Source organism: Saprolegnia parasitica, assembly GCF_000151545.1.
Source record: "Saprolegnia parasitica CBS 223.65 unplaced genomic scaffold supercont2.150, whole genome shotgun sequence".
In the NCBI taxonomy this organism is placed as follows: domain Eukaryota; phylum Oomycota; class Saprolegniomycetes; order Saprolegniales; family Saprolegniaceae; genus Saprolegnia; species Saprolegnia parasitica.
In genome coordinates, this window is record NW_012156544.1 from 1112 (window position 1) to 11038 (window position 9927).

Genomic DNA, 9927 nt, shown 5'->3' on the forward strand with positions numbered 1-9927 from the left:
GTCGCCGAGAAGGGCGGCAATCTCTCGGTGGGCCAGCGACAGCTGCTCTGCATCGCGCGCGCCTTGTTGCGCAAGAGCCGCGTCGTCTTGCTGGACGAAGCCACGGCCAGCATCGACTTGACGTCCGACCGGCTCATCCAAGAAACCATCAAGGAGTGCTTTGGTCACGACGTGACACTGCTAGTGATTGCGCACCGTCTGGACACGATTCTGGACAGCGACCAGATTCTGGTGATGGCCGACGGTCGCGTGGCCGAGTACGGACCCCCGAGCGAGCTGCTCGCGAACGAAGCGAGTGCGTTTGCGCAGCTTGCCAAACAGGCACGGCTGACCTAGTTTAGTGTCGTGTGAAACTGCATTCCACGTGGTCTACAATCATACATGAAAAGAATAGTAAAAGTGTGCTGGTCTTTTTATCAATCTTTATCTGGATGCTTGCAGAGCGAGTCGTGCTTTGGAAGGCGATCCGTTGTGCGCAAGCTCGTCCACGGCGTTGCAAAACTGGGCAAAGACCGACGACGACCACATGTCGGGGTACGAGAAGGGGCTTGCACCCGTGAAGAACCCCAGGTGTCCACCGTATTTGGTCACTGACAAGATCACATGCGGGTTGGCGAGAACGTCGTCGTACGGAATCGCCGTGTAGATCGAAATCGGGTCGTCCTTGGCCGTCAAGCACAAGGTTGGAATGCGCACGCCCTTGATATCTACGCTGCAGATCCATACCCTGCACACCTTTAGCAACAAGAGCAAATACGTACACTGACTGCTCGAGGCGTCACGGTAGTAGTCACTCGCGGTCGCGTACCTAGTCATATATTGTCGATCTAGAAAAGAGACAAAATATGGTGTACCCAAAGACGCGCCGGGTGAGCCGCTCGTCAAACTCGGCCGCTGTTTTCGAGGCCCGCAGCGCCGCGAGGTCGATATGCGGGTCGTTCACATAGTGCTCATGGGCGTTCGACTAATAGTCATCATGTGCACTTTCCATTGTAGAAAGAGATTGTTTTACCTTCTTGAAGAAGAGGGTGAGGAGGTTGTTGGTGAGCGCCGTGCTGTAAATGACGTTGTGGAGCCACGAGTACTCGAGGTTCCGGTTCGAAGCGAGCATGTCGTAGGGGTTACCGACCGAGACAGCGCCCGAGAGTTGGCACGTGTCGCCTTCTTCGCCCACAAACTTGAGCAAAATGTTGGCACCCAGTGAGAAGCCGCCGGCGAGCAGCGGCGCCGTCGGCACGTGCACTTGACGCAAATACTGCACCGTCTCGCGCACGTCTTGCGTGTACGCACCGCAAAAGAGCTAGAAAAACGCAATGAAGCGCCGTCATACTACTGATGTCGCGGACCTTGGGCGTGCGCACGGGGGTCTGCGCGCAGCCCCGCGCGTTCATGACGACGACGCGCCAGCCCGCCGCAAGGAGCTTGACGGCGGTCGCGCGAATGTACACCTGCGAAAACAGCACGGTCAAGCCGTCGGCACGACATGGTCAAGACGCACCTCGTTGCTGCCGCCCGTCAACCCATGCAAGAGCAGCTACGACAGTGCTGAGCCCAGTGCCAGGGCCGTGACAATCAAGTACCACAGTCGGGTGATCCTTGGCGTACGGGGTGCCCGCAGGATGCGCCGCCCAGTCGAGCGACACGATGCCGCCGTCCGAGAGTGGGCGAATCTCACGCGTGTAGTGCACGCGCGGCGTGTCGCAGCCGAGCGCGACGAGGAAGGTTTGGAGGTGCCTACGGTGTCGTTGGCGAAACCGAGTGGACGGTGTCTTTCTACCCGTTGAGGAGGAACCACGACGGCCGGTACTTTTCAACTACCGGTAGAATTGAGAGTCAGTCACCAGGGTTGGGAGGTGTCGTACAAAGCAGTGAGGTTTTCTGCAGCAGCTGCGTGTTGGCGAGGTTCGTTTGGTGGTAGAGCGACGGCGCTTGGTTGGCGCGCGCGAAGAAGGCGTAGCACATTGCGCTAAACGCGATCGCGCCATACGTCACCGGCGTGAGGAGGGCGTCCATGGTCAACGCAAAATGCAAACTGAGGAACCATCCACGGAGACCAGACGATTAACTAATCATTGTATATTCTGTCGGAGCGCTAAACCAATCAGGGTGCTGCAACGATCCTTCCCGAAGGGTCGCGTGTTGATGCTCCCGCGACATGGTTCACCTACATTGTTGATTGTAGTGGTTGCTGCTGCATTTTTGTCTCGCCGTCGTATGTAGCCCACGCCGCAGTTGGAGCTTGGTGGATGGAGGCTGGTGGTTGAGGTTAGAGCGGGGTCGCATGTCACATTTCTCAAGGCCATACTAGTATTTCTTCGTGCTCACTTGGGCGATTTAGAGAAAGAACTACGCTGCATGACACTTCAACCATGGTATAGCGTCCGATAACTCGACAGAGAAAACCGAACCAAGATGCCAGCGGCACAACATCTGTTATGCACAAATAAAAAATGATGGTCCATGGCTGTCGTCGTCAACATGACTATGATGTCTCGAGGCGGCACCTGGCGACGAGATGTTTGATGCGACTCTCTGTGGCAGCATAAACATGGAGCAATGTCTTCTTCACGCTAGAAGATCCAAAGACGAGGAATAAATTCTGGTACTGGTGGGGTGTCGACGAGCATCCTTCCTGCGTTGTGTAGGTGGTTTCCTGGAGTTTGGCACCACCACGCTCCAACGCAATGACTGTGACTATACAACGTGCCGTGATGTATGGAGCACCAAGCAACATACACAACGTCGTTATCTTGAATGAAGGTTCTTCTTTCATCCGGCCCCAAGCAGCTCGTGGCGACAAGCAGCAACAACCTTCGTTCTTGTCGCGGCACATACCGGAATGCATAGTAAGCTCTTGGCTTCGACTGCTGAAGACCAAGCATCCCGAGGCGTGGCGGCAAGGCTGATGATGTGCTTCCTTTTCCCTGCCACAACGCCTTTGAAACGCCGGTTGCCAAATTTAGTCGACTAGTTGATGCTGCGCAAGAAGGCGTCCAGCGAGCCATCAGGGCCGGTCAAGTCTCGACGCAAGGTCGTCGTCGACGTCTCGCTTTGTCGGTACGCCATCATTAAGCGCTGCCTCAAAGCCCGTGGTACACTCCGTTCTCCTTGTTGCTCTAAGTTCTTGTTTCCAGACTTCCGCCTCGTGCGGGAGAAGAACGCGAACGCCGCGTGGGACATTTGGTGGTCGGACCGCGGTGAGCTTCTCAAGGACGCGCGGCGCCTCCACGCGTTCCAGAAGGTCAACCACTTTCCGTCCATGGAAGACATTTGCCGCAAGGATTTCCTCGCGACGCACTTGTACATTTTTTCGATTTTTGTCAACGTCACACTGTATATCTCTGACAGAAATGCCATGCGCAAGGCTCTGCCCGACGCCTACGACTACTACCCGCGCTCGTTTCTGCTGCCCGCCGACCGGATCGAGCTCCAACAGGCCATGGAGCACGACGCGCGCGGGGCCACGTACATCATCAAGGTACACATGATTGTCTCTTGTCCAAAATGTCGCTGTACATGTGCGTAGCCGCGCACGCTGTGCCAAGGCAAAGGTATCAAACTCGTCCAGAGTTTCGGAAAGATTCCTGCCACCGAGCCGTGTGTCGCCCAGCGCTATGTGGCCAACCCGCTGCTCATTGACGGCTTCAAGTTTGACTTGCGCATCTACGTGCTTGTCACGAGTGTCGATCCGCTGCGCGTCCACATCTTTCGCAACGGCCTCGCTCGCTTCTGCACGACGCCGTTCGAACGGCCGACAAAGGCGAATCTGAACGCCGCGCGCATGCATTTGACCAAGTCTGTTTTCCTTTTGGTCTAGATGACAAAGCTGGACGTTTATTGTAGCTACGCCATCAACAAGAAGGCCAAAGAGTTTGTCAAATCGACCGACGACACCAAGGGCAGCAAGCGGAGCCTGGCATTTGTCATGGCGTACATCGCGCGCCACGGCCTCGATCCGAGTGCTGTCTGGGCCGAAATGTGTGACATCATTCTCAAGACGCTCCTCGCGATCCAGCCGCGCTTGCAAGCGAGCTACCGCAATTTTTTTGGTGCCGATGCCGCCAAAGGTCGGACTGAGTGGGGGCCCGCGGCGTTTGAAATCCTCGGATTTGACATCATGCTCGACGACAAGGTGAGCAGACAATCTGTCCACACATAGCATCGACACACAGCTGTAGGGAAAATCGTGGCTCTTTGAAGTGAACCACGCACCGAGCTTTGCAGGTACCCACCAATCGAGGTTGCACGTCATGACGTGGCGGTAGGTGAGGCCAAGCTAGACCGCGAGATAAAGACGCCGCTCATCGAGCAAGCGCTCGATTTGATCAACGTCACCAATAAGCGCAAGCGGATCTTCTTGGCGGTACGGGTGACGCGTCAGCCATCGTCCACACCATCTTGGCGTAGCGCAACCGACGCGCTTGGAAGGAGCGCCTCTGGAACGCAGCGCTGCCGACCAAAGCTGCAACTGAGACCAAGCCCGAGGCTACGCCCGAAACCAGTGCTGCTCAGGAGAGCGTGCCAGAGGTCGACGATGCGACCCCGCGCGAGGACGTCGAGAACAACGACGAGCCGGACGACGCAGACGAAGCTGAAGATGACGACGAGGTTGAGCGTGACGAGACGCCGTCATCCGCCAAGCGACCGTGGAAGTCCTCCAATCGCGTACACCCTTCGAATGGCAACAACCAAGACGATGCGGACGCGTCACAAGTCGAGTCGATCGAGTTCACCAACGTGTACGAGCTGATTTACCCTCCAAAAGACGCAGTGCTCCAAGCCACGTACGACAAGATCCTCACGGCCGCCGAAACCAACCGCTCCAAGCTATGGGGCTAAGCAGCATAGATAATATACTCCTACGTTCTCGGGATGGATGCGCCGACCGTTGCACGTGTGGTACTACATCCAACGACGACTAGGAACCAAGCGAGACTTCTGTCCCGTCGGACAATCACGAACGAGGTTGGACTGGCAGCATGCTGGCGCGTGGCGGCACGAGCTGGCTGTGCATGTTCACGCGGGACTGAGCCCCACGTAACCGACGGATCAGTTTCGACGGCTCATATTCCACAGAGCCATCAAGTCGAGAAATAAAATACTCTCTCTGAACCATAGACTCGGCTGCATCCCATTCTACAACTGCATTGGCCACCGCGTCTTTGGCGCTAGAGTGTTGCGCTCCATGGTCGCCAATTCCAGTTGTTTGGAGCTCAATGACGGCGCGATTCCGTTTCAGTTTCAGTTTCACCGTCGAAACGGATCAGTCGGTTACGTGGGGTTCAGTCCCGCGTAATCATATCATTGGATACCCTGCGCACTACACTGTACGACTCGTGAGGGCATCGTTCCGACCATATGGTAACGTTGTGGCCATGGCGCTGATGTTCCCAGACCTTCTTTTGCACCATGGCGACCGAGTACGTGGCGCTCAAGTCGCCGCGTGCGGAGGCCGTCGACCGGCTTCACCCGATGGAGACGTCGTCCTGGCTCGGCATCCTCTTGATCGCGTGGATGGACAAGCTCATCCGGCACGGCGCGACGACGCCGCTGGACGAAGCCGACGTGTGGCCGCTCGCGCCCGCCGACTCGGCCGCGGCGCTCAGCGACCGCTTTGCCGTGCAATGGGCCCGCGAAAAGGTCGTGCACAAGGCAATGTGGCGCACGCTCGCTCGTCGCAGCCTCTTGACGATCGGTCTCTACTTGCTCTACTCGTTCCTGATGCTTCTGCAGCCGATCGTGATCAAGTCGCTTTTGCAGATCATCCAAGGCAAGCCCACGTCGCTCGGCCTCGAATCCGGCTACGGCCTCGCGGCGCTGCTCACAATCCTCTCGTTCGTCTCGGTGACGGTCATTGACTTTGGCCAGTACCTCTCGTCGACGCTCGGCTGCAACGCCAAGACGATCGTCACGGACGCTGTCTACCGGAAGAGCTTGCGGCTCTCCGCGTTGGCCAAGCGCGGCCTCTCGTCCGGAGAGATTGTCACCTTGTCCAGCGTCGACTCGGAGCGACTCTTCCAGGCCTACCTCCTGGGCGCGTGGACGTTCGCGTCACCCATCGCCGTCCTCGCCATCTTTCTCATGCTCGGTGTTGAAATGGGCTTGTCGTCGGCGGCGTCGGCGGCAGCACCATGTTTCTCATGCTGTACCTGGGCCACGTCTCGGCCAAGTACGTTGGTGCGCGCAACGAGCTCCTGCAAGTGCAGGCCGAGCGTGTCAAGCTCACCAACGAGCTCCTCCAGGGTGTTCGCGTCGTCAAGATGTACGGCTGGGAGCCCAATCTCGAGGCGGCCATCGATGCCATTCGCACTACCGAGCTCGCCCTCCTCAAGCAGTACCAAGCCGCCGCCTCTTCAACACGATTGCACTCACGATCGCGCCGATTCTGTCACTGGCGCTCTGTCTCCTTGTGTACGTGGCGCAGGGCTACACGCTCACGCCGTCGAGAGCGTTTACGCTGCTCGCCTATATGAACGTCGCTCGACTGCCATGCATGACCTTCTCCAACGCCATCTTGTTCGTCCAGGAAGCCAAGACGTCGTGCGACCGCGTCGGCCAATTTCTGCACCAGCCCGGTCTCGAAGGGCGCGATAAAGCCATGGGCGCCCAGGATGCCCCTGTGGTCAAGATCGTAGATGGCGACTTTAACTGGTCGTCGTCGGAAGACGATGGTACCTTGACGCTGTCCAACATCAACCTCCACCTCGCCCCTGCCTCGCTCACGATCGTGGTCGGCGCTGTCGGCAGCGGCAAGTCCAGCCTCGTCTCGGCCCTCCTCGGCGAGATCCACCAAGTGCGCGGCACCCGCCACGTCACCGGCAACGTCGCGTACGTCAGCCAAGAGCCGTGGATCCAGCACGACACGCTGCGCAACAACATCCTCTTTGCCGACGCTTTCGATGACGCCAAGTACAGCGCGGTGCTCTCGGCCTGCCAGCTCACGTCCGATTTGCGCATGCTGCCCGACGGCGACCGCACCGAGATTGGCGAGCGTGGCATCAATTTGAGTGGCGGCCAGAAGGCGCGCGTGAGTCTCGCCCGCGCCATGTACCGGACCGAGGCAGATATCTACTTGCTGGACGACCCGCTGAGCGCGCTGGACGTGCACGTGGCGGGCGCGGTGTTTCGGGACTGCGTGCAAGGTCTCTTGGCGAGCAAGACGACGTTATTGGTGCTCAACAGTCACTACCATCTGCTGCCGCACGCCGATCGTGTCGTGGTCTTGGTGGACGGCGCGATCGCGGCGGACGGGCCGTTTGATGCGGTCAAGGCGCAGTTTCCGGACCTCCAGAGCTTTGCAGAAGGCGAAGCAGTGACTAAAGAGAAGGACGCCGTCGACACTAAGAGCATCGCAGCGAAAGCGTCAGATACGGCGAGCCACGGCAAGCAAGCCGACCGCCAGGTGGGCGCTGTCACGACGGCAACGTACTTGACGTACTTTGCATCGAGTGGTTGGAACGGGTCTCGTGCTGGTGCTGCTGCTGCTGAGCTACGCGCTGGCGCAGGCGGCGCTCGCGATGCTCGATTGGTTTATGGGATACTGGTCGTCGACGCCGTCGATGCTCCAGAGTACTGCCGCGCCGTACATCTACCTCGGTATTGCCGTCGTCTCGGTGCTCATGGTGTGGGGTCGCAGCTGGTACACGCTGGTGCTGGCGGTGCAGTGCTCCAAGCACCTCCACCAGCACCTCTTCACCAAGGTGCTCAGCGCGCCCGTCAACACCTTCTTCGACTTGACGCCGGTGGGGCGCATCCTCAACCGGTTCTCGAGCGACTTGGACCAAGTCGACTCGCAGCTGCCGTTCTTTGGGATCCTCTTTCTCCAGTTTTTGTTTCAGATCCTCGCCGTCGCGCTCGTGTGTGCTGCCACGTCACCGTTCATTCTGATTCTGTACCTCCCGCTGGTTTACCTCTTTTACAAGATCCAAGTCTACTACAACAAGACGTCGGCCGAGCTCAAGCGCATGGACTCGACGACGCGGTCGCCGGTCCTCAACGTCATTGCCGAGACCATCAACGGCCTCTCGACGATTCGGGCGTTTGGCATGACGACAGCCTTTGCCGCCAAAGGTCGCGCGGCCCTGGACTACAACCAGCGCTTCTTCCTCGTCTACCAAGTCGGCACGCGCTGGCTGCAAATGCGACTCGATTGGCTCTCGGCCGCCATCATCGCCGGCGTCGCCTTCCTCGCCGTCGCCACAAAAGCCTCCATCGGGGTCGCTGCCGCTGGCCTCGCGCTCACGTACGCATCCCAGATGACGGCCTTCTTCTCCAAGATGACCACGTTCTTTCCTTCGTGGACAATATCATGACGTGTGTCGAGCGACTCGAAGAGTACAACAGCCTCGAGACCGAAGGTGACACACAGGTCGTCACGACGACCGTCGACGCGTCGTGGCCAACCCAAGGCGTCGTCACCTTTGACCACTACGCGATGCGGTACCGCGACCACCTCGACCTTGTCCTGAAAGACGTGTCGTTTACCGTGCCGGCTGGCGCCAAGGTCGGCATCTGCGGCCGCACGGGCTCGGGCAAGAGCTCGCTCATGGTCGCGCTCTTCCGCATGGTCGAGGCGGCCTCTGGTCGCATCCTCATCGACGGCGTCGACCTCGCATCGATCGACTTGCACACGATGCGGTCGCGGCTCACCATCATCCCGCAAGACCCGGTCCTTTTCTCGGGCTCGCTGCGCTTCAACTTGGACCCGTCCAATGGCTCGAGCGACGACGAGCTCTGGAGCGTGCTCAAGCAAGTGCACTTGGGCGATGCCATCTCAACTCTTGAGTTTGAGGTCGCCGAGAAGGGCGGCAATCTCTCGGTGGGCCAGCGACAGCTGCTCTGCATCGCGCGCGCCTTGTTGCGCAAGAGCCGCGTCGTCTTGTTGGACGAAGCCACGGCCAGCATCGACTTGGCGTCCGACCGGCTCATCCAAGAAACCATCAAGGAGTGCTTTGGTCACGACGTGACACTGCTCGTGATTGCGCACCGTCTGGACACGATTCTGGACAGCGACCAGATTCTGGTGATGGCCGACGGTCGCGTGGCCGAGTATGGACCCCCGAGCGAGCTGCTTGCGAACGAAGCGAGTGCGTTTGCACAGCTGGCCAAGCAGGCACAGCTAGCTTGATAATGTGATTCCGTTTGATATTGACGGTCGGCTGTTGCGGGTTAAGGTCGGCTAGCACGAGGCATGGCGCGCGGGTTGGCGTTGGACATGACATGAAGCTTTCTTCCCGTGCTAAACATCCATCGAAAGCCGGTGGTATTCTAGTTCGCGCAGACCTTGTGGAAGTTGGAGCTAGCGATGCTGGCTGCTTTTTTGTGTTGTGATCGCAGAGCCGGGCTCTCCCCGGGACTCATGCCAGTACCACAACGTTTACAGTAATAATTCAAGTTGCGTCTTGTGGTCTCTGGAAGTACGCGCAATTATCTTGTCAAGATTTATAGACGTCCAGTATTCTAGGCCTGGGCACGGACACGCGCACTGCGTCACGGCGCTACGAGGCAGACTGGCGCCGATGCGAGCGACTTGCAGTTCCCACGACGTGATAATTAGAGAACACTACCGGCTATGTTGACGTTATTTATATAAACTAAACCTAATAAATACTACGGTGAGCTACTGCTAGCGAAGGACAGGAAGGAAAACTAAAACTCAAACTCGGAGGCATAACTGTCTTCGAGGCTGTAGTCGGTGGCCGCGGACGGCGTGCTGTACGTGGACGCCGTGAGTTCGTCGTAGAGCATGAACGGCTGCGGCAAGCGCATCTCGGTCGGCAGCGACTGGCGCGGCTGCAAGCTGCCGTGGCCTTCGTGGAAGGTTGGTCGAGGCTCGGACGCGCAGGTTGGGCGATAGTGCTCGGCCGCGAAGGTCGGCCGGGACGGCTCTGACGCGAATGTCGGCCGGTATGCGTCTGCGTCGTACTC

At 58.5% G+C, this 9927-nt stretch overlaps 5 protein-coding genes across 5 annotated transcripts in view; 3 read left to right on the plus strand and 2 right to left on the minus strand.

Moving 5' to 3' along the window:
- The window catches only part of SPRG_21455 (hypothetical protein), a gene marked incomplete at both ends in the record, with an annotated part of 1164 nt that extends 828 nt beyond the window's left edge, over positions 1-336 (plus strand). The window contains one exon of the mRNA XM_012354227.1: positions 10-336. Within this exon, the coding sequence (XP_012209617.1) occupies positions 10-336 (327 nt within the window). The remainder of the gene's footprint in view (positions 1-9) is intronic.
- A 64-nt stretch (positions 337-400) lies between these two features.
- Positions 401-2024, minus strand: SPRG_14753 (hypothetical protein). The gene is made up of 9 exons (XM_012354201.1): positions 1863-2024; positions 1778-1814; positions 1581-1734; positions 1499-1534; positions 1347-1448; positions 1013-1300; positions 855-964; positions 762-808; positions 401-707 (listed from the first exon to the last, which is right to left on the minus strand). Exons 1-9 carry the CDS (start codon positions 2011-2013, stop codon positions 424-426), a joined length of 1209 nt encoding a protein of 402 aa, XP_012209591.1. The 5' UTR covers positions 2014-2024; the 3' UTR covers positions 401-423.
- Positions 2025-2974: 950 nt separating this feature from the next.
- On the plus strand, positions 2975-4871 carry SPRG_14754 (hypothetical protein; the record flags this gene model as incomplete). Its single annotated transcript, XM_012354202.1, has 8 exons — positions 2975-3092; positions 3135-3300; positions 3349-3478; positions 3527-3795; positions 3844-4132; positions 4179-4224; positions 4266-4363; positions 4408-4871. 8 exons carry the CDS (start codon positions 2975-2977, stop codon positions 4837-4839), a joined length of 1548 nt encoding a protein of 515 aa, XP_012209592.1. The 3' UTR covers positions 4840-4871.
- A 538-nt stretch (positions 4872-5409) lies between these two features.
- SPRG_14755 (hypothetical protein) lies at positions 5410-9141 on the plus strand (the record flags this gene model as incomplete). Its single annotated transcript, XM_012354203.1, has 5 exons — positions 5410-6104; positions 6128-6401; positions 6425-7434; positions 7490-8296; positions 8344-9141. 5 exons carry the CDS (start codon positions 5410-5412, stop codon positions 9125-9127), a joined length of 3570 nt encoding a protein of 1189 aa, XP_012209593.1. The 3' UTR covers positions 9128-9141.
- Positions 9142-9599: 458 nt separating this feature from the next.
- On the minus strand, positions 9600-9926 carry SPRG_21456 (hypothetical protein; the record flags this gene model as incomplete). Its single annotated transcript, XM_012354228.1, has 1 exon — positions 9600-9926. A coding segment is annotated over one exon (327 nt), but the record flags the coding sequence as incomplete, so codon positions are not given.
- Between the last annotated feature and the right edge of the window lies 1 nt (position 9927).